General features: G+C 33.8%; 1 protein-coding gene and 1 pseudogene across 2 annotated transcripts; both read left to right on the forward strand.

Annotated features, from left to right (window-relative positions):
* Positions 1-13,239: 13,239 nt before the first annotated feature.
* Positions 13,240-14,288, forward strand: LOC131935201 (uncharacterized). Of its 2 annotated transcripts, XM_059291574.1 has the most exons (2): positions 13,240-13,535; positions 13,572-14,288. In XM_059291574.1, the coding sequence occupies exons 1-2, from the start codon at positions 13,250-13,252 to the stop codon at positions 13,913-13,915; spliced, it is 630 nt and encodes a 209-aa protein (XP_059147557.1). In that variant the 5' UTR covers positions 13,240-13,249; the 3' UTR covers positions 13,916-14,288. The 2 variants fall into 2 exon arrangements, with proteins under 2 accessions (XP_059147557.1, XP_059147556.1); XM_059291573.1 differs by having other exon boundaries at positions 13,240-14,288.
* Positions 14,289-17,660: 3,372 nt separating this feature from the next.
* On the forward strand, positions 17,661-18,445 carry LOC131935200 (large ribosomal subunit protein mL43-like; annotated as a pseudogene).
* The last annotated feature ends 6,561 nt before the right edge of the window (positions 18,446-25,006 follow it).

Here is a 25,006-nt window from a genome sequence, read left to right on the forward strand (position 1 = left end):
CAATTCTGATAATTTTATTTTATTTTAGAATATTTAACTTGCTCTAAAATGTTTAGAAAAGCATTAGCTCAATGACCTAATACATTTTTAAGTCGTGAAACTGACAATAAAACAACGTTTTGATTGGTATCTCTAACTACATATTTTGGATCCCTCGAAATCAGGGGACTAAAAAAACTTAATAACTACGGCGTAGTTACTACGCCAGGGATCGGCAACCTTTTGAGTCGGAAGAGCCAAAAATTACAATTTACAAAAGTTCCCAGTTTTAGAGAGCCACTAACATTTTTTTTCAATATTTTGGCATTTGATTAGGATTAGACATTTAAATATGATTTTTGATTCGAAATAAATTGCTTTAAATATGAAAGAATATTTATATTAAAAAAACCCATTAATATTTCGCACAAAACATGTTAAAGAATGTTATCTAGCTCCGCTATGATGAAATTAGTAATCAAATAATATAACTATAGGATTACCCCAATCCACTTTACAAGCCAATAACTTGCCAGGAAGCCTCAAGACGACAAACTCTGACTAACTGGCTTGGATATCGGTTTGATTACCGTGTACCTGTCGCTTTTGTCCTTTGGTTCTCACCAGGCTTCCACCCCTCTGAACGCAGGGTAAACTCGTACCACACCGTCCAGTACCCGGCTCAAAAGTAGGAAGTTAATAACCAAAACAAACTACGTCACTCACGTCAAATTAATGATTACTGACGGATAGAGAAATGCATTTTGAATAAAATAACATTTCCCATTTAACGATATTTTTAAAAAGTCGGCACTTGGGCAGTTGTAAGAATGGAACCGTCGTCAACGGCTGTGCGGCTAGGCCTGGTGCCCAAGCTGCGGTCAGCTGTCCGTATACTTTCTAACGCACCTACTCATTGTTCTCTGATGAGTGTTTTTATCACGTTTAAAGTTATTTATTTTCATTAAATTTTTAATGTTTTAAAAATAAAATAATATATATATAATTAATATTTGTGCATGGAACAGGAAAGCCGCCTCTTGACATCAAAAGAGCCGCATGCGGCTCGTGAGTAGCAGGTTAAGTTTGGTTGACGAAATTATACTTTTGTATTTCGGATTTCTTAAAAGAAACCTTAATAATTTGATACTTTTATTATTATATTTGATCATTTAATATCATACTAGCATACAGCATAAAAACCGGGAGCTTTGTCATCCGAACCCTTATTGTTATATAAGAATATACGAGAAAGTTTAAAGGAGATCACTCCCGCTTTATTTTGTTTTGCCTCAGAAACTGCTAAACCAGCATGGCCGACACGGCCAAATTTAGCTTTAATTAAAACATGTTTTCTTTATATTGCTATATAACAGCTAGCAGCATACCCGGGTTTCTTTACATACATTTTTGTTTCGATGCAATGTCTCTATCACAATAACATAAAATCTTCTGTAAGTTTAAAGAACATCAACGAATTGACCAAAACAGAACATTTTAAAAAACTTAAAAAGAGTTCTATTTATAGGCAACCATGTTTCTGTTTTTCCGAAACTTTGATTTAGGAAAAACATGGAACACACATGAAACCATAAAATAGAATATTTAAGCTTCTTCTTATTTTTTTTTATTTTGATTTATTAATTAATAATGAATTTGCTTTAACATATATAGGAAAGCTAAGCACAATGACCTGCTCAATGTTTTTAGAAATGAAACCACCGCATATTTAAATAACACATTATAAAATCAACAAAAAATGTTGGATTCCTTAATGAAGGGACAAGATCATATTGTTCGTTTTCACTCAGTCTTTGAGTTTAACCGATCAGTTTCTGCTGTTTAAGTTTGCAAATAATATTGTATATAATAATCTAATAACATGCCTTATTTTATCATAACTGAAAATGTGCTTATGAGCACCCCTGTTTGACTATTTTAAAAAGAAAAATAACTCATGGAAGGGGTTTTAACGTTTGCCTATCTATCACAATTGTTTAAAAACATAGGGAAAAAGAATAATTATACAAGAGCGTGTGATGGAGTATATAGAATAAATATAATCCAACCGCAGCTACAGTATTCTTTTAACAAAACAACCATCAAGTATAAAATAAAAGAATTTTTTTTTTTAACTAAAAAAAAAGATTATGGTCGGCTTTGGGGCCTCTAAACGACGCCCCCCCCCTCCCGCATTACGGGGTCTGGCGGCACTATAGTTCGCCCCTGCATCCCTTACATGTGTAGAATTTACCATTTTAGATTTAATGACGGCATAAAATTAGTACACATCCATAGACAGTGGACGACAGACATAGACTGTTAGGTCTCATTTTATTCCATTCAAAATATTTAAAACGCACCGTTTAGTCATGTATTACTTCACGAAACTTAAGCAAATTTAACAGTAATACCTTACTGTGATTAGAGGGTTTTGGGTATTTATTAATGTATCAATTGTATACCTTAATGTATCAACTCACTTACAGTACAGAAGATCATTTTCTAAATGGTACTGTGATTTGATGTATATTTTGTAAACAAACAAACTCGCTAGTTATAAATATGAAATGCGAAATAAAACATTGCTTAATAAATATTAGTATTAAATATAGTGTAATGTTGAAAAATAGAATCCATTAACATTAGTTATTTATTTGTATTAGTTGCTTCCCATTTGAAAAAAAAATTCTTTGAAACCAAGGGAAACAACCAATATCTTTTTTGTTTGCCAAAGAAGGACAAAGCAATATAAAAAAAAACAAAATGATATTCTTAACGTTAATATTAAACACACGCATTTATATAATGAAAGGGAGAGATGTGTCTATTCTTGAAAATTCGTAGATTTAAAAAATAACTATTTGGCGCTAAAAGGTGTTAAAAGCCATAGCTTAAAGACTTGTTGAATTGTTTAACTAGGTAAACCTACTTTAAATAATCAATTAGGTGAACTCTTTTAGGAACTTAATTTTAAATCCCTTGAAAATAAGGGACAAGGTATAAAAAAAAAAACATCTTTGTTCATCATTCGATAGTGTCGACTGGTACAGGCTTATAATCTTTAGATATCCTGCCTTCTCTCGTATATAAATATACATATACAATATTGTGTTATGAATGTTGCGGAGTTTTTAATTTCGTTTACTGGAGCAAGTTGTTCTACTTGAAAGAAAACGAAGGCACAGTGAGATCGGGTTTTTAGGGGAGAGTGTGGGGCGGTATGGAGGAGGGAATACACAAAAAGGCTGTCTGTGTAAAATGTTGGTCTGGTTCAGGTAGGGGTTGGGATTCCCTAAAATAGAGCATGTATTTAAGAAGGACGGGACAATGATTATAATGTACATTTTTATTTTGTTAAAAAAAAGAAGTATAAATCACCCTGTTCCAGGGGTCGGCAACCTGCGGCTCGCGAGCCGCATGCGGCTCTTTTGATATAAAGATTCGGCTCTCCAGCTTCTTGAACAAATACTAATAATCTTAATACAAAAAATAAAATATTTGAAATTTTAAAAAATGTTAGTGGCTCTTTAAAACCAGGGAAATTGTGAAAATTGTAACTTTTGGCTCTTCCGCTTTAAAAGGTTGCCGACCCCTGCCCTGTTCAGTCACACCTACTACCTACCACAGAATAAAGGGAGACAGTCCTGACTCTGCTCTGCAATTACTTGATGGCTTCCCCTTCACAAGAACAAAATAGCTAGAATAAAGAGTGATTCCATATAGATAATACTTAAGTTCTTAATTTATTAACAGAATAAAACTCAAATTGTGTGCGTAAGTGTTTGAAGTGCAGTTGGAGAACAAAAGAATGTGGCCGGACTTGGCTCCTTACCTGGCCCTGTATAACATTTTTTTCCCAAAGAAGGGTGAGTACTTGCGGTTGTATGACTACTTGGCATGGCTCTGAGATGTTTACTGTTGTAGTACTTGCGGTATTGCGTCTTGTTGTTTCCCTTTCAGTCTTGTGTTCGTCGTCTCGTGGTCCATAAGGTCATGTCCTCTACGTCGATGGTACAAGTCTGTCGCAGGAGCTCATCATTCCACGGGTTTTGCTAGACTGTTGATGTAGTCTGTCACGTTCTGTTTGTAGTTGTCCCTCATTAGTCCTTAACTACATAATGTCTTGGTCGTCGTTTGGCTTGATGTGTTGTGTGCTTGTTCCCTGCCTTGTCATCTACAATGAGGGGGGGGGGTTGTAACTTGGCCGTAGGCTCGTCGTTGTCGCCTCGTGGTCCCTAAGGTCGTGTCCTCTGTGTGTATGAGTTTAGTTCGGTCACCGTAGCTCAGACATTCCCCGAGTTTATCTGTGCTATCAGTTGAGTTTGTCACGTCCTATGTTCTTATGTCCTTCATTTACCCTTCACTACAATATCGTCTTCGTCGTCTATGTGTTATCAGGTCATTACCTTTTATTATCGTGTTGTTTTTTGTTTTGATTTTCTTTTAGCCGGGATACGTGTGGGTTGGGAATGGGGGATCTCGTGGAGGTAGTAGTCAATGTTTTGTAATTTTAAAAACCTCAAAGCTTGCTAAACATTTAAGTCGTACCCAGCTTGTTATCTAATCAGATATTTTACCTTTTGAATTGAGAGGCGACTTTTACTGCATCGACGGGAACGAGTGCTAGGGGAGATGCGGTCTAATACCAGGGGAGGTGTTGAATAGTCTTAGGGGAAGGTGCTGTCTAGTGGAAGTGTGGAATAGTGCGAGGAGAGACGCAGATTAGTAAAAAGCGAGGTGCGAAGTAGTGCTAGGTGAATCACTCATGCATGACTTTACGTTGGCCAGACATTCTCCTGCCATACAAAGATCACTCCAAACAGCAACATAAATAGTACAGTCTGTTACAACGTGTTTAAAAAGTAAAAGCGTGGCGACTACCCAGACAAAGCAAACCATGAAAAAGTCAATGATGAAGAAGTGGGTGTCCCGATAACAACCGGTTTAGAGAAACTGTAAAATACATACAAATTAGGGAAACGTTTTGGATAGAAACGAAACAAAAAATAGTAAAGCATAAAAGGCGTGATGGGGTGTTGTAACTGGCCTTAACTCCACTGTGGGTTGAAAAGAAAGAAGAAAAGGGGTGGCTATCTAAAGAATAGCTCGTGCAAATAGGATTTTTTAAAACTGCGTTTAATAAAACTCAAAGAAAAAAAAATGTAAATATTAAACGAGAGCTTTATTTCTTCAGTAATCATATTTCTTTACATCTTATACACTGCTTTGAAAACATCACGGAACAAAAAATAATTCATTATAAAGAATATTGGAGCTCAAACAACTTTTTGTTTTCGATTTCTCACTTTTGAAGTTAGCACCTACTTATTTGATTTAGTAAATAACTCGCAGTGTGAATAAATGAGTGAATATGGAGTTTCATAATTTGTGCATTGATTTTCATACTATCAAAAAAAAAGATGGTGCATACGTAATACTACATTTATTTAATATCAGCGAAAATTATCAGTACAAAAGATCTTCGATTTTCATTCTTTAATTGGCACGTATGTTTCATCCATATTTGTAAATAAATAAGCTCGCTAGTTATAAATATAAGTTGCGCAATAAACCATTGTTTATTAAACAATAACACTGAGTTTATTGCGTTTTTGAAAAATATAATAGATTTGCAATATTAATTTGTATTAGCTGCTTCCCATTTGTACATTTATTGTTACCAAGGGAAGCAACTAACAAACTAAGTTTTTGCTAAAGAAAAAAAAATAATACTAAGTAAACTGAATTGATTACTGTATTTGTTATACTTAGCACATGTATTAATAAATATAAATTGTTTTTTTGTCACCTGATAAATTATGTTTTATTTTAGAAAATTTATTCTGCTCTAAAATATATAGAAAACCTTTAGCTTAATGACCTGCTAAATATTAAAAGAGATAAAACTGACACCTTTACGACGTTGCAGCGCTTCTTCTCGTGCATTATTTTGGATTTTTTGCAATCAAGCGACCATCTAAAAATACTTATAACGACACGGTCTACCGACTATGACACACAATCCCTACCCTTAACTCTTCCCTTTAATTTCATCAAGAGCCACTCCCTTTGCTCGGCTTCGACGGGACATGACTAATATTTACGTACTATCCCTTTGCCTACATGGCATTTAAATGTTTTGTAAAATGGTTCAAACATATTTTTTTTGTTAGATATAGGGGGTCTACATAAAACTGTAAACTCAGCTTCAATGGTTTAAAATTTATTTATTTCCACTTTCCATAACCTTTCTTTTCTTCCTTTTATGGGAACACTTCTAACAATATTTCGACTTTGAGACCCCACTGTAGGCCCAACACTTTATAACCAAGTTAAACTCAGACAACAACACAAACATCACCCCGAAAACAACACAACATGACAAGTGTCTCGCCTACTTTATGCCTCCCCTCCCCTGTACTCAACAGTCACAAATGCTGCAAAACTAAACATAGAAATGTCACGATTCACTGACTGACACATCACCCCTACCCTCTCCCTCTTATTCAGTTTTAAATAATCGCTTAAACAGCAAACACTCTGGAGAGAAAAATAGTGTACGATAAATGGAAAAAAAAAACTGCTTTAATATGCCAACTTTCCTTTAGAAAAAAATATTATAGGCCATTACAAAATATACATCTAAAATATCGAAAAACTTTCTGTCCAAATAAAGGGACAAAACCAGGGGCGGAACTACAGTGCCGCCAGACCCCGCAATGCGGGGGGGGGGGGGGGGCACGACGTTTAGGGGCCCAATTCCGACAAAAAAAAACAATGAATTTTCTTTTCATAAATAATGTTTTTCGTGCACCTTGATAGTGGTTTCGTAAAAAACAAACAGGTCTACTATAGCAGTGATTGTTCTACAGTAACTAACACACACTGATGCGTAGAAAAATATAAAATCTACAAGAGCTCTGCTTTGAAAGATAGGCAGACGTTCACACTACTTCCATAACTTACTGCCCTTCATTAAAACACAAGTGCCCATAAAGCTCATTTAAATAGTTTTGTACTATGTAAATTAAAGAGCCATTTATTCTCTTATTTATTATTTAAATGAGGCATACTAAAGAATTCTATAGCTATAAAAATGAATGTATTCAAAACTAATAATATAAATACAAAAAATCATAAAAATAAACATAACGCGAGAAACCATTGCAAAATCAAGCTTACGTGTTTATATAATTTTGACCAGCCAACATTATTTGGCATATTTCGGTAACCATAGGCGTAATACAGGGGTCGGCAACCTGCGGCTCGCGAGCCGCATGCGGCTCTTTTGATATCAAGATGCGGCTCTCCAGCTCCTTGAACAAATACTAATAATCTTAATAAAAAGATAAAATATTTGAAATTAAAAAAATGTTTGTGGCTCTTTAAAACCAGGGAAATTTTGAAAATTGTAACTTTTGGCTCTCCCGCTTCAAAAGGTTGCCGACCCCTGGCGTAATACAATCATTTGTAAAACACGATTATTACGGGCTCGAAATGAGTTCGGACTTATTGTTGACTTTGTTGTCTGGCTCGTTATCTCAGAGTGGTTATACATTGCTATAAAATTGATTAAAATACTCAGGTAATACACTATTTAAAATTTAGACGAGCGGGCTACTTATATATATATATATATATATATATATATATATATATATATATATATATATATATATATATATATATACATATATGTGTGTATGTATGTATGTATATATATATATATATATATATATATATATATATATATATATATAAATATATATATATATATATATATATATATATATATATATATATATATATATATATATATATATATATATATATATACATATTTATATATATATATATATATATATATATATATATATATATATATATATATATATATATATATATATATATATATATATATATACATATACATATAAAAAAATAGAAAACATCTAAATCGAGATTTGGGCAAATTTGGACTTTTTTATAACCATCCAGAGCACGAAAAACGTAGTTTTGTATTCCTGTCCGTTTCAGTTAGCTTGACGAAATATCATTAAATTATATCACATTAGTAGTTTCTCTCAACTTTACAACGATTTCAGGTAAGCGTAACAGGTACTTAATAATAAGAATACTGGTAACTTGTGGAGTCAAAGGCAAGGCAAGATTGTGGTTTAACACTTTTACCGTCAAAGACGATTTTGTTAAACATAATATATTTAAAAAAAAAATGATTATATTACTAGTTATCGCCATTAGAATGACCGAGAAGAAAAAAACAGCAAAGATTGCTAAACATGTAAGTTAAACATATCAGCAAATAACAACTATTTAAAAGGAACTCGTTACTGTACGTTGATAATAATATACTCAAAGCGCTATTAGAGGACGCTCTCTTAGATATTGTGTGACAAAAAAAAAACGCCTGCATCATTCTCGTGAGACCAAAGCACTCCGTGGCAGAATCTCCACACTTCACCCTTATCGTTATCGGCAAACAAGTAGACAATGAGGCTATCTTATACCTGTAGGATAGAAGAATAACTGCTAGACTCATCCATCACAATCTCTGTAAATCTAGTTGACGGAAAATTTATGCGACGCATCCCTCGACGGAACATAGACGACATGACATAGAGGAGACTAAACGACGGGTTCTTGACGATTTTGGTCGGCAGCTGAACACACGTCGTAAGTTTCAGCTCACAGAGGGAATAAACAAAAAATATGAAGACAAACAATGCAATAGCAATACCACACAAAACTCTGAAATTAAGTACAATGTAAATGACTGGGAATGGCTGTTTAGGCCTAGGTTAATGCTATTGTCTATTGTTATAGAGTCCTTGCATATGATGTCAGTGGAAAAGTCTTTGAACCAAGGAAAACAACTACAATATCTCTTTTTAGCTAAAGAAGGAAACAAGTAATACAAAAAAAAAAAAAACAAAAAAAACAACGAGTGTCTAATCTTCAATATACACACAATCAATTATACAATTATTGGGCATTTTTGTCTATTCTTGAATTTTCGGGTGGGGGGGGGGGGACAAACCCTGTTTATTAAACACTGTTTAATAAATAATAACCTTAAAGATATTGCGTTGTTGAATTATTTGCATTATTTATTTCTATTAGTTGCTTCCCATTTGCTTACCATTTTTATATTTATTTTAAGTAGGGGAAGCAACTAATACACACAGTTTTGCTGAACAATAACAAAAATAATTACACTACATAACGAAATTGTTTGATTTATTTATTGTATTACCACATGTAGTGTATGTTGTTATGAACTATTTTGTCCATTTTGATAATTTTTCTTTTCTTTTAGAATATTTAACTTGCTCTAAAATGTAAAAGAAAACCATTAGCTTGATGACTTGCTAATTTTTTTTATTGGTGAAACTGACGCCAAATGATATATTTTGGGTAAGTGTCTTAATAAAACTTTTGAATCTTTGAAAATCAAGGAAAATCCATTGAATCACCATTTAATTACACGTTTGCATTTTCAGGTTGTTTTATTTTTATATTTTTTATTTTTTTTTATATTAAGACGTTTTGTATTAGAGCTATGTATAAGTAAACCACCTTGAATGAAAGTAGGCTACAAGTAAGAAAGAAATATTACTATTGTAAATCTGTATCAGTCCTCACAAGCCAATGATGAAAACTGTAATACTAAAGCGAACACACAACTGACGCGGTAAATTACATGTCTGAGGCAAAAAAAGGAAATCAAGGGAAAATGAACAGTAATCTTATTCAAAATTTAGTTGCAGCATTTGTGTAATCCTACACTTACTCTGAATAGATATTTAGATAATGCTCTGTTATTGTTTGTTTGGTGATCCTTGTTTCACCATATTTAAAAAAAAAATAAAAAATTCAACTTTTGTACTGGACTAAATTTATTAGACATATGTACAAGCACTTATATTCTACAAAAATGCCCTTTTTTGTTTATAACCTTATTTTACCCTGTTTCAAACGGAGTGCTCAGCTCTTAAACTCTATACACAACTAATGCTCTTTTTAACTAAACCTACTTTGAAAACGCATAAAATTGTTATGCCTTTACATTTAAAAATTATTTACAGTAATCCCATCCAAACTTGTGTTAGAGGCTTTGTGTAAGCTCACATTTGCTTTGAATAGGTATTTTGAAAATGTTCTGTTATTATTTGTTTGGTGATCCTTGTTTCACACTATTTAAAACTTTTTTATTCAATTTGTTAGAAATATGTATGAGCACTCATATATTCATGCTCTTTGTTTGTTTATAACCTTATTTCACCCTGTTTCTAACAAAGTACTCAGCTCTTTAACTTCCCTAAATTGTCGGGAAGCTGGTATAAGTTATACCCATTAACCCCCCCCCCCCCCACACACACACACATACACACTTTTCACCCCAACTACCCAACCCCCCCCCCCCCCCCCCCCCTTCCTAAACTAAAGAACAGAATGCAGCATGAAGCCTAACAAATAGTTAACCGATAGAAGACCGGTCGAAGGGAAACAACAAATTAAATACACACATTCTACACTAGTAGAGGTTATATTCCTTGGCCCCTTTGGTAGTTAAAACAACGCAATTGACACAATACGTCATCCAGCCCAACATTAAAAGCAACGCAACTATCCTCCCCCTCCCCCCACCCCTTTTCGCCATGACCTTACGTCACCCTATAATCGAAATTTTATTTAGAGCACTATTCTCTAAATTTGCTGGAAGTTTTGTTTTAGAGCATATTTTTTTTTAATATACTATTTTCTTTTTTGTTGTAACCCTTATTTCATCTTATTTTAAGTTGAATTTAGCATTTGAATTTGTATATGTATTAAGTTAAACCTTGTTTGCTAAACATATTTACTTATGTCTTCTTTTCTATATAATTAAATATACATTCCACATTGTACACATTATGTATTATATGTCTCTACTGATGTACGTGTTTCAAAGTGTCAATAAAGATTTAAAAAAAAAAGAAACCAAGGGACTAGATGTAAATGAAAATTGTCTGTCCTTATGTGGCATGTAGCTGCACTTGACGTTTGCAAACAATTATTTTATTAGCATAATTTAATTCAATGATTTATTTAAGCCTTGTTTAAAACGTTTCTGTCACACGGTTCAACGACAAACCTTTTTTTCTTCTTATGTAAATTATTCTAGAACTCTCCTTCGTTCTCCATTTAATGTAAAATCCACTAGGTGGGTTGTAATGCTAGTTCCATTGTACCTCCTCGTATACAGAGCATAGCGAAAGTATTGTAATTGTGCTCACAAATGTAATAACCTTTTGACTTTTTTTTTTACACCATCCTACTTTAACGGAATTTAAAGGATGTATTACAAATTTAAAAAAAAAATCTAAATAGAGATTTTGAAAAAGTTGACGTTCAAACGTAGATCACTCCCGCTTTATTTTGTTTTGGCCCAGAAACTGCTATACCAGCATGACCTACACGGCCAAGTTTAGTTTTAATTAAAAAATGTCAAGTTATAATGGTTAATGTAATATAGACATCATTAGAAACAGAACAGTTGAAGTAACCTTTGTACGCTGTAAATGATTGACAACAGTGTGAAACACGGCATTTAAAACTCAATAAAACAAAGTGATCAATGAACAAGATATTGAGATAGACATCACGTTTAGTTATGAAGACGTTATTCTATCGAACACCATGATGTCAACAGTAAAAAGATAAAGAGTCCCCATGTCATGGGCAAAACTTTTTATACAGTAATACAGTTTTATACAGTCCGAGCCACTTCTCTGCCGGGAATATTGTAAAGTAAAATAGTAATCAGTAAGTATCTGATTCAACTGTCACGTGAACTAAGTCAGGGACAGAGCAAAGTGTTATAACGTTGCAGTAGCTAGTAACGGCAAGCAGTCACAAAGCTATTAGCCAAGTCTGATGACCATTTGTCTTGCAAGGGTTTACAGCCGACAAGTAAAATTAATAATCAGGTCCGATGACTCGGGTCAACCCAATGTCCGCAGTTTACGGCATGGAGTAAACTTCTATGTTGCTCAATATAACACACAGTTATCTGCAAGCGTAGGCTACATGTGCGTTTATTATTTGTCACAAATACTTGGTAACATTGATACATATTTTATGAGATAAAAAGCTTTACAGGAAATAAAAATGAACTAAGTAAATAATACTGGACAGTGATGTAGGTGTCCACGTGTTGGTCAAGCCAATGATATGATTGGCCGCTATGTCAGATGACCAACGATCTGGGTGTTGAAATAACATACAAAAACTGAGTGTGATGGGGTGGGGGTATAAGAATGCGGGTAACTGGTGGGTGTCGTAGACAAGGTAAGATGGCGGCATAACACTTTTACCGCCACACATGACTAAGTCAAACTTAATATATTAAAATTAATTGCTTATATTAGCTTTTGTCGCACTCAGAACGATTGGGAACAAAAAAAAAGCCGCAAAGATTGCTAAACATTCAAGTGAAACATATCAGCAAATAACAATTATACAAAGGGAACTCGTAGATGTACGTGTATATACTCATGGAGCTGTTAGAGAACGCTGTCTTAGAACTGTGAGCTGGCCACAGACCGAAACGTTTTAAAATCTACAAATGAAAACTCCAACATCAGTATCGTGAAACCCAAGCACTCTGTGGCATAGACGCCATACCTCATCCACATCATTATCGGCAAACAAGAAGAAATATGGCTATCTTGTTACTGTAAGATAGAGGAATAATGTGCCTTAACTGCTAGACACATCTATGACATGTGTAGAATTCTCCATTTTAGATTTTATGGCAGCGTAAATTTAGTTGACGGAAAATACATCGCGGCACATCCCTGAACTGAATAGAAACTAAAGTTTATTTTCGTTTGGTAGTTGTTTCCCATATAACATTTTAATTGAAACAAAGGGAAGCAACTTAAATCTTTAAAAATGTGTGTGAGATCAAAAGTAATAATACAATAATTACAAAACAATTGTTTTGATAAGTATATACTACTTAGATATTAATATTTTCTTATCTAATGTTTTGACCGATTTTCATAAGTTTTGAACTTCTGAATAACTAATTTGCTCTAAAGTATGTAGAAAAGTATTAGCTTAATGACCGGCTTCATTTTACCAGATGGGAAACCACCTATTTACCGAATACCATCATTATTTTAACAACATTAATTAAGAATTTTTGGATCCCTTGAATTGCAGTTCCAGAGTTGTAGCGTTCAAAACACATCTAGACAAAATGTCATTTAGCGGATCTTTTGGCGGAGGCCGTGGTGGCGGCGTAAGTTCAACAACAATGATGGTTGAGTCTTCAAATGTGGGAAAGATCATAGGTCGTGGTGGAAGTAAAATCAGAGATCTAGAACAAGACAGTAATGCCAGAATCAAAATATCCAGAGATGAGGATGAGGATGGAATGAAATCTGTTGAAATCAGTGGAACAACGGAAGAGATTGAAAATGCCAAGAGACTAATTGAAAAATGCCTTAGTGGTGGTGATTATAATGGTGGTGGAGGTAGACGTGGTGGATATGGCGGGGGGCGTGGAGGACGTGGTGGAGGAGGATATGGCAGAAGAGAACGTGATAGCGGCGATGGATGGGGAAGCCGTGGTGGTGGTGGCGGCGGTGGTAGAGGCTTTGGAGGTGATGGTGGTGGCGAATCTGAAACAATTTATGTTGAGTCATCTGAAGTAGGCAGAATCATCGGTCGTGGTGGAAGCAGAATACGAGACATGGAAGCAGACAGTGGTTGTCGGATAAAGGTGTCACGTGATGGCGACTCATCTGGTAGAAGTTCTGTTGAGTTATCTGGGAGCAAAAACGCTATTTCTGAAGCAAAAAGGCTTATTCAAGATGCTGGAGTTGAAATTGTTAATGGAAACGATCGTGGCCGTGGTTGGTGATTTATTCAACTATTTTCAGCAGATAAAAGCATCAAGGACTCACAAGATTTTCATCCAAGTTGCAATGTCATCATTTTTTTTTTACTTTTTTTTTGAGTATAGTTACCAAGTCATGTATCACTTATCATCCAGACCAGCTTAAATTATTTTTAAATTCTCGGAAGATTTGAGTCTTACTCACTCGTGCAGAATGTCAGATGTTATATATAATTGGACTTAACCCATGGAGAAATCTAATGTATATACTATTCGCAAACTTGATATGTTCACTGAGCGACGCCAGATTTTAAAGTATTGGTCTTATTGTTTTTAAAATCGTGTTCATTGTGCATTTTATGCTTACAAATTTCCAGCTTTGAATAAACACAACAAATTATATAACACAAAAAAAAAAAAAAAAAAAAAATTGAAAACAAGGGACAAAATCTAAATGTATATTATATCAGGGGTCGGCAACCTTTTGAAGCGGAAGAGGCAAAAGTTACAATTTTCAAAATTTCCCTGGTTTTAAAGAGCCACAAACATTTTTTTTATTTCTAATATTTTATTTTTTTATTAAGATTATTAGTATCTGTTCAAGGAGCTGGAGAGCCGCATCTTGATATCAAAAGAGACGCATGCGGCTCGCGAGCCGCAGGTTGCCGACCCCTATACTAGATCTATGTGTTTTTGAGATATACAGCAACACTAGAAGAATGCAAACAATTATATTATTTAAAAAAAATTATTACCTTCATTTATTTAAGGCCTATTATTTCTTTAACATAGTTCATCGGTCAACCTTTTTTGCCTCTTAAATATTTTTTGGATTTCTGAATGATTAATTACCTATAAATATGTAATAAAGTATTAGGTCAATGACCTGCTGAATTATTGAAGATGTCAAACTACCGCAATTGTAATGTTAGAAAGCTTTTTGCGAATAGTAAAATTTTGGATCCCTTAAAATCAAGGGACTAGATCAAAGTGTTTGAGTATGTGAGGATAGCGTAATGGTGGAGGGTTGGATAGTCTTACATATCTTATTTATTTTTTTTATTTTTTTGGAAAATGTTTATTTTATCTTTATTTTATTTGGATAATGCTGTTTGAGTAGTCGAGAGATGAATAATCGTAGGTGTAGACTAGTGCTGGGGGAGGTGTAGACAAGTGCTGGGGAGGTGTAGACTAGTGCTGGGGAGGTGTAGACTAGTACTGGGGGAGGTGTAGACTAGTCCTGGGGAGATGTAGACTAGTGCTGGGGGGGGGGAGATGTAGACTAGTGCTAGGGAGGTGTAGACTAGTGCTAGGGGAGGTGTAGACTAGTGCCAGGGGAGGTGTAGACTAGTGCTAGGGGAGGTGTAGACAAGTGCTGGGGAGATGTAGACTAGTGCTGGGGGAGGTGTAGACTAGTGCTGGGGGAGGTGTAGACTAGTGCTAGGGGAGGTGTAGACTAGTGCTGGGGGAGGTGTAGACTAGTGCTGGGGGATGTGTAGACAAGTGCCGGGGAAGGTGTAGACTAGTGCTGGGGAGGTGTAGACTAGTGCTAGGGGAGTTGTAGACCAGTGCTAGGGGAGATGTAGACTAGTTTAATGGTATGCGTCAACTTTTAGAGGTGTAGACTAGAACTGAATAAGTACAAAACGTACAACGTCATGATCCTATCACTTATCTCTGATGGCTAAATGTACAATGTTAGCTATATACCGACTTTCACATCATCAGATGTGTTGTATGTACTTGCTGATTCGGAAAGGTAGGTCTGATCTCAACAAGTTGTGATCTGTAGCTGGTTAAAAATTAACGTCTTTAGTCTAACAAACGTTAGAATTGTTTAAGCGTTTCGTTTTGTGCTAAATATTTGTCTTTGTAGTTTGTGATTTTAAAATCAACGAACTTACCAGTATACAAGGTCTTTGAGTTTCATTCTCTAATTGGCACGGGAATTTGATGTATATTTTGTAAATAAACAAACTAGCAAGGTATAAATATAATAATATATGAGCAATAAAACAATGTTTAATAAATAATAATATTAAATATATCGCATAGTTCAGGGGTCGGCAACCTGCGCTCTTTTGATGTCAAGATGCGGCTCGCCAGTTCCATAAAAATTATATTATTTTATTTTCTCAACTCATAAAAATATTATACCGTAAAAATACTTTAAACAAGATAAAAACACTAAGAATAGGTGAAGTAGATTGTTTGCTGACAGTTGCTTGGGCACAAGGCCCAGCCCCACAACTGTGTTGTGGTCATCCCCTTGGCCATGCTTTCCACTACTAAAGTGCACATAGTATTTATTTTTTTTCAAATATTTTCAATAGAAATTGTTATTTTATTCAGAAATCATTTTTGTATGTGTATGTGTGCATTTATTTGACTTGAGTGACATAGTTTTTTAGTTACTAGTTTCTAAATTGGGTAGAGATAGTGCTATAGTTATTTTATTATCCTAGCAGAGCTAGCTAAAATAATTTATTATGATGTGTGCGAAACAAGTGTATGTTTTTATATGAATTCATATTATTTTAAACCAATTTATTTTAAAAGTATTTACCTAAACCCAATCAAATACCGTATTATTGAAAAAAAATGAGAAAGTGTCTCCTTAAACACTGGGTGATCTTGCAAATTGTAACTTTTGGCTCTCCCACTTCAAAAGGTTGCAGACCCCTGGCATAGTTGAAAAATAGAATCCATTTACCTTAGTTTTTTATTTGCATTAAATTGCTTCCCATTTAAAAAACATTGTAACCAGGGGAAATAACCAGTATCTTATGTTTCTGATAAAGACAAGAAAATAATAGTATAACGTGAACAAAAAAACTTGTTTTATTTATTAATAACAACACGTGTTTTAATATTTTAATATGGGATATTATTTATTATCTTGAAATTTTTTTTATACTTTTAATATTATTTGACTATATGATGTGTTTAAAAGGATTAGCTCAAAGACTTGCTGAATTTATTAACTTGGTAAACATCATATTATCTATGCTAGTTTGGTCTACTGTTAATAGTTGTGATTTAAACTACAAAACGTGTTTTAATTTTAAACGCTTAAATTATCAAGAGCAAAAAAATAAATAAAAATTATTAAGAGGAAGGGGTTGGTGTGGTCGAGTCGGAAAAGCTCATGGTTTCTAAACCGAAAAGTCTGGAGCTGGGGGACAGCCACTCTTCTTGGAAAGACATCTCCAAAATTAAACAACTGCTGCCTTGTAGTTTGTTCTTGGTTGGACAAGGGTTATGGAAAAAAATCCAATAAAAAATATAATAAATCTGCGTTTACTTTAAATATTAAAAAATGCTTTCCTTAAATATATTGGTGCACTACTGTTTATATCACTGTAAATAAAAACGTGGGCCGCTTGTTTAAATACTTATTACTATAGCGGCCCACGCTTTGGTTTATAGTGATATGGGTGGTGGTGCATTGATATATTTAAGGAAAATATTTTTTTTTATATATTTAGTGTGGCCGCAGATTTATTACATTTTTAAAAATTATTTTATATTTAATAAAATGTGTATTATTTTCTTTTTTTTAGTGCATTTATAAAAGCTTGTGATTATAAACGTTTTTATGTATTTATTATTTTTATACTTTTTAGTATTAACGAGTTATACGCATGTTAAGACAATATAGTGTAGCAACAAATATATAATACACAATTTGAAAAAAAATTGAAATCAAGAGACAGATTACGAAATACATCTGTTATTGAAATGTAAGTTGAAAAACAAACAAAAGGAAATGTCAAACAAAGCTATTTCAAAACCTTTATTGAAAAATGTACTGCATAATGGTGTTGGACGCTGTATTTGTCAACTTAAGCGAATAACCTTCAGATTTTGCAAGTCACGTGGTGGAAGTAAGCAAATGAGTGAATTTATTAAGAATCATTTGCTTGATTTCACACAGAACCAGAGTTTCTTCAAGGCATCTCTTCGGGGGAGAGACAAAGCCCCCCCCCCGAAAAAATTTTACCGCCCCCCAAACGAAATGAAATTTATATAATTTATATAGAAAATATACACTTTTAACAGTGTCCGCACCCCCCCCCCCCCCCGAAGAAAGTCTACCGCCACCCCGAAAATTTCAAGTGCCCCCCCCCCCCCCCTCCCCCGAGAAAAAAGTCTGGAAGAAACACTGCACAGAACAATCAGGAAGTTGTTGTTTATTTACAACCAAGACAAAACAGATAACCGTCAATATTTAAATGGTGTCAAGCAGATCCTGGGAATGTCATCTAAATTAGCCCCTGAAATTTGTAAGTGGACTGAACACCAGAGAACCCGGCCAGGTGTTCAGATTGTTAGAATATTTAAAAATGATCACACAGACACTCCAGCACACAAGGCATATGGCAGCCATTCATGTTCAAGGAGACTGAATGGGCAGTGACTAAGTTCCCCAATGAGAAGTGGTCATCTGTTCTCAAGGTTGGAAACACAGCTACAGATTATGTGCTGGAGGGGCAATCAGACAAATCCCAACATGACATCAAGACACGCTGCATACATGAAGATAACACATAATTGTTTCGTCAAAACATGTTTTTCCATAACTATGATAATTTACGTTATGTTTAGTGAGATATTCGTTAAAATTTTCTACTAAACTAATCAAAAAATTGAAATAAAGGGACAGGACGAAAGTGTAAATTATAAGTTCTTGTGTTTAGGTGATATGCAGCTTCAAAAGAATTCAATAAAAAAAAAATAAACCAGGAGTGATCTCCCCTAAACTTTCTCGAATATCCTAATATAACACTACAGGGGATGTCAACTCGGGATATAGACTTCTAGACATGATTTTAATCCATTTTAAATACTCACATTTCTTAAAATAGAATATAATCTCGTAGAAAAAAGAAATGCACACCAAGTGAACGCTAAATAAAAAAGCGCATAATAGTGCGCAATATTATTAGTACTTTATACATTTACATGCGTTTTTTGAGAAATCGGAAATAGCGTAAATAAGTACTTCCGGTCAACGGAAATTACTCAAAATTTGACAAAATGTAGATAATTAGCTCTTTTACTTACATATCAAATTTCATTTATCTATCTGAAATAGTACTCAAGTTATAGGCTTTTGAAAAATTCAGAGTAGAAAAAGTACCACTTCCGGTTATCGGAATTCGCTCAAAAGTTGATACGGATCTACGATTTTGATAAAATACTTATATATGAAATTTCACCAGCCTAGCTGTAACGGTACTCAAGTTATCGTGTTTACACACGGACACACAGACACACACACACACACACACACAGACATACGGACAAGATTGCAAAATTATGTTTTTCCGTATCAGTGAGGTGTAAAACGTCGAGATTTGTAAAAATCTCGATTTTTTTTTTTGCACGATTACAATACTTTCTCTATACTACGTATATACGAGAAAGTAAAAAAATACCATGATTTGTTTAAGCCTTGTTTAAAAAGTTTCTTATATATTTTTCAACAGTCAACCTTATTTGCCTCTTATTTAAAATTATTCTAGTGCTCTCCTCGGTCATCCATTTAATGGAGAATCCACTAGGTGGGTGGTAATGCTAGTACCCTTTTACATTCTCGCATATAGAAAGTATAGAGAAAATAATTACTTATTGTAGATTTGTTTCGCCTCAGAATGACTCAGGGAGAAAAAACGCAAAGATTGTTAAACATGTAAGTGAATCTTATAAGAAAATAACAACTATATAAAAGAAACTCGTAGATGTACGATGATATACACATCTCTGGACGAAATAGGTACAAGAGAATATTCTTTTTTAGTTGTTTCCCATTTAAAATTCATTGCATAGGGACAAGATCAAAGTGTTTGAGTATGTGAGAATATCGTAATGCTGGAGGGTTGGATTGTCTAAAATCTCTAGAGTTTGCGTTGACGAGATGAAAGTAAATCATTTTAGTGTAAAAGGTGTAGCTGGGGGGGGGGGGGGGGGCACCCCGGGCGCCGACCCTAGGGGGGGCGCCAAATGGGGTGGGGAAAAAATTAAGAAGAGTAATGGCTACACGCCTTTACATACTGATTTAATTGTTTTCTACCTTGATTATTAACTGTAAAACAAATTCTCTTAAGAAAATGTGACCGGCAAAACCGCTTTCCAGCTTTTCCTGGATGTGGGGTTGGGAGGGGGGGGGGGGGGGGCTTTTCGAGGCAAAAATCTGAATATTTATACTAGATTGGTGAGGCGATAAACGTTACCACTTATAAAAACAATTGTATTTAAACGTATTGTACGATTGTTTAACCGTAACTTTTATCAAGATGGTGCAAGGGGGGGGGGGGGGCTTATAGGCTAACTAAAATCGCAAAATCACACTGGATTCTGAGTAAACTACCTTTAACACTTAGAAAAGAAACTAATTGTACTAAAGTTAGTTACGTTTAAACCCGCTCTACAAAATGTGCCTAATATAGTTGGTAGGTGTGTGTAGAGTGGGGGGGGGGGGGGGTTTCGCGAACAAAAATCGCAAGTTATTTGCACTGGATTGGTGAGCAGATGACTCTTTAAACACTTAGAAAAAAAAAACAATTGTATTAGCGCATAATGTACAATTTCTCTAGCCAGTTGTATTAAGAAATGACGCGACTAGTTCATTGTAAGCTTCTTACAATTCTCTATTCGAAATAAAACACGGTTTATTAAATAATATTATTAAAAATAATTCATTAAAAAAAAGTATGTGCACTAGTTATGTATTTGTATAAATTGCTTCTCATCTTAAAATTCGTTGCATCCAGAGAAACAGCCAATATCTTATGTTTTTGATAAAGAGAGAAAATAATAAAACTATGTAAACAAAAAATGTTGTTTTATTTACAACTCTTAACATCAGTTTTAATATATTGGTATGATATATTTTGTCTATTTTTGAAAATTCTTGGATTATATTAAACTTTTTTGGACTATAGGCCTAAATGTTTTTGAAGAGCATTAGCTCAAAGACTTGTTGAATTTCTAAACCCTCCGCTTTTAATGGTGTAGGACTAAATCTTCTCGTGTCAAATTTTGGTTCCCTTTAAATCAAGGGAGAATCTTAAAGTTTATCAGTTCTTTGTAGCTGCAGCTGCACTCGAAGTTTGCAAACAAATAATTCTATTAAAAAAAAAATTAAGACCATGAATTACTTTAGCTTTATTTGAAACGTTTCTTATATATTGTTCTACGGCCAAACTTGTTTTCATCTTATGTAAAGCTATTCTAGTACTCTCCTCCATTCTATATTCTCCACAAGATTGGTTGTAATGCAAGTACCCTTTTACTTACTCGTATATAGAGTATAGAGAAAGTATGGAGGAAATAGTTGCTCATAGTATATTGAGACAGAAAAAAAGCAAAGATTCTTAAACATTTAAGTGAATCTTATCAGAAAACAACAACGATATAAAAGGAACTCGTAAATGTACGTTAATATACACATCACTGAACGGAATAGACACAACAAGGGAAAATTTCCTTTTTTTTTTGTTGTTTCCCATTTAATCATTCAATGCAACTTGGTGAAGCAACAAATATCCGGATTTTTTTTTCAAAAGCACAAAAGCAATAATACAATATAAACTAGAATGATTGTTTTATTTATTATAATCAACACAGCTATTAATATGTTGTTAGGTAATACTCTGAATATTCTTGATACATTTTGGATTTCTGAAAAATGTATTTGCTCTAATATGTGCAGAAAAGCATTAGCCCAATGACCTGATGAATTATTAAAGATGGGAAACTAACGCTTTATCCACTGCCGTGTAGTCTTCCTTAATTTCAAAGTGATCCAAAGTTTTAAATTTGACAATATTACTCTTATTGTCAATTTTAAATTTTTGGATCCCTTTGAAATCAAAGGACAAGATCAAAATGTTTGAGTATGTGAGGATATCGTATTCATGGAGGGTTGGGTAGTCTTAAATGTCTAGAGTTTAGGATGACCAGTTAGAAGTAAATTTTGTTAGCGTTGCCGAGAGTTGATTCATTGTTGATTGGTAGATGGGGTTAACTAATCGTGTGTTGGAAATCGTATTTTGAGAATGTCGAGTAGTAGCGTTTTCTTAGAATAGTTTATTGGGATAATATTATTTAAAGTTGTCGAGAGATGAATAATCGTAGGTTGTGAAATTTGAGTAGTCGAGTTGATTGTTGAGTATAGTTCGTCGAGATTATCGTTCGATATAGTTCGATGTTTCGTGACGGATCATCCTACCTAGGATTGCTTCCAGGTAGGCGTAGTCTAGCTTCACTTCCTAGGATCAAATCTACCATCAACGACAAAGGCTACAGCTATCTATGATACCTCAACAGCCCGCAATATCATCATTAGGATACCAGCTCAGCAATTCTAGTTCCATTGATACCACTACCTCACACACATTATATCGCGTATCTCCGATGGTTCAATGTACATTTCCCGATTTATTGACTTTTCTTCGTCATATGATGTGTATGTAGTTTGTGATTTGGAAAGAAGTTCCAATCAGTAGTTGGTTAAAAAGTAATGTCCTTTGTCGACAATCTTTAGACTGAAACGTTCAGGTGTGAGGTGTTGTGCCAAACATTTGTCTTATTAGGACGTGGCATAAATAAGGTTAGGTCCATGGAATGAAATAGATCTTAAATGTAAAGTTCGCATTACCACGAGAAATGTCTTTAGTAAATATACATGAAGTTATACTATAGTGCGGCACGTATCGATGGACAGAAACGAAATGACAAAGCAACTATAACCGAAAAGCAAATTCCTTAAAATTATAAATACGTGTTCTCTAAGTTTAATGAAACATCAACGAGTTGACCACAGAAAAATATTTTAAAAACAAAACGAGAGGACTATTCTTCGGTAGTCAAGTTTCTTTATTTCGTAGACATAGCCCAGAGAAACTGAAGGACTGAAAATTAATCATTTAAAATAATATTGGTATTTGGAAATAATTTTTGTTTTTGTTTTTATCATTGAAATTAAATATTTTAAATATTTAAGAAGCTTTAGTAAAAAAATATCGTAACGTGAATGCATTGGTGAATATCGATTTTCATTACGGGTGCATGCATCGCCTTACTATCAAAAGAAATTGGTGCATACGTAAAACTACGTGTATGCAAAAAATTAGTTTGTAATTTTAAAATCAACGTACGCACCAAAATATTTATGAGTTTCATTCTCTAATTAACACGTGGATATGGTGCATATTTTGTGAATACACAAACCCGGCAGTTATAGACATAATACGCAGAATAAAAGACGGTTTAATAAACAATAACAATAAATATAAAGCATCTTTTTAAAAATAGATTCAATTTACATTTGTCATTTATTTTTATTAGTTTCTTCCCATGTATAAATTCATTGTTACCAGGGGAAATAACCAACATCTTATGTTATTGCTAATAAAATAAAATAACACTACTATAAAAACCAAAAAATGGTTGTTTTATTTACAATAGTTAAAGTATGTATTATTATGCTGATAGGGTGTATTTTTCCATTTTTGAATATTCTTTGATTTTCAAACAATTATTTTATTCTAATTGGTGATTAAAAACATTAGCTCAAAGACTTAATGAATCGGTTAAGCTGTTAAACCTCCTCTTTAATACATTTCATCTCAACAATACTATTGTCTAAATTTTGGATCCCTTGAAATCAAGGGACAATCTCAAAATATAAATCATCAGCTCTTGTGATTGGGTGACAAGTTTCTGCGCTCAAAGTTTGCTAACAATACAAAGTATTTAATATTTTATTTTATTGTCTCCTTTAAAACGTTTTCCACACACTAGCCGTCGCTACCCGTTACACGTGAATTATAGGCGTATACATATTTTATTTTTATACTTCTATGAGACAAATATTTTATTAAAATATGTATTGGTCAAAACGCAACGTAATTTACTACATGTTGAACGATATTGTTGAAAAATAAATAGCTAAAAATCCGACACAATTGAAATAACATAGGCTACCAATCTTGTAAGAAAAAATAAAACCAAATTACATGCATTATTTATCAACACAATACCATATTAATTGCACACGCTGATGTCACAATAATAAACAATTTTCTGTTTGGATAACTTAAAATGTTTTACTACATTCGAATATGTCTTTATTTTTATTTCCTTTCTTTAAATAAAATTTAGTTTATACAATTTAAAACATTCTACATATATTAGTATTGCTCAACGAACAACGTTGTTTACCTCTTATGTAAAGCTATTCTAGTACACTTCTCGGTTCTCCATCTAATGTAGAATCCACTAGGTGGGTGGTAATGCAAGTAACCTTTTACCTTCTCGTATATATAGTATAGAAAAAGTATTGTAATTGTGCACACAATGTTAATGTCATTTTGATAGTTAGCGCCGTTTTACCACTCCCTACTTTGACGTATACGGAATATAAAGGATGTATTACAATCTTGCAAAAAAAAATCTAAATCTAGACAAATACTGACTTTTTACAACTATCCGGAGCCCGAAAAACGTAGTTTTGCAATCCTGTTCGTTTAGTTAGCTTTACGAATTTTCATATATCAATATTCTTGAATCAAATGTGTAGTTTTCTAAAAACTTTGGAAGAATTTCCGGTAATCGAAACTTGTACGTACTTCACTACCGGGTTCTCAAACGCCTCTTTCTTGCGAACCGTTTAAGTTTGGTTCAGGAAATATATTTCAGATTTATAAAAAAAAATCAGAATTTGATACTTGACATCATATTTGATAATTAAATATCATACTCGCATTAAGCATAAAAACACGGGGTTTGTCACTAACGTCTATATGTCTATAGCCCGATTGCACTTGAATACTATTTGAACCCTTATTGTTACTTAATAATGTACGAGAAAGTTATAGGAGATCATTCCCGTTTTATTTTGATTTGGCCCAGAAACTGCAAGACCGCCATGGCCTGCACGGCCAAGTTTAGCTTTAATTAAAAATGTTAAGCTATAATGGTTAATTTAACATAGACATCATTAGTAACAGAACAGTGAAGTAACCTTTGTACGCGGTAAATGATTGACAACAGTGTGAAACACGGAATTTAAAACTCAGTAAATCAAAGTGATCAATGAACAAGAAA

The sequence above is a fragment of the Physella acuta genome, unplaced genomic scaffold (assembly GCF_028476545.2).
Source record: "Physella acuta isolate Inbredline_101_S28 unplaced genomic scaffold, ASM2847654v3 ptg000136l, whole genome shotgun sequence".
Classification (NCBI taxonomy): domain Eukaryota; kingdom Metazoa; phylum Mollusca; class Gastropoda; family Physidae; genus Physella; species Physella acuta.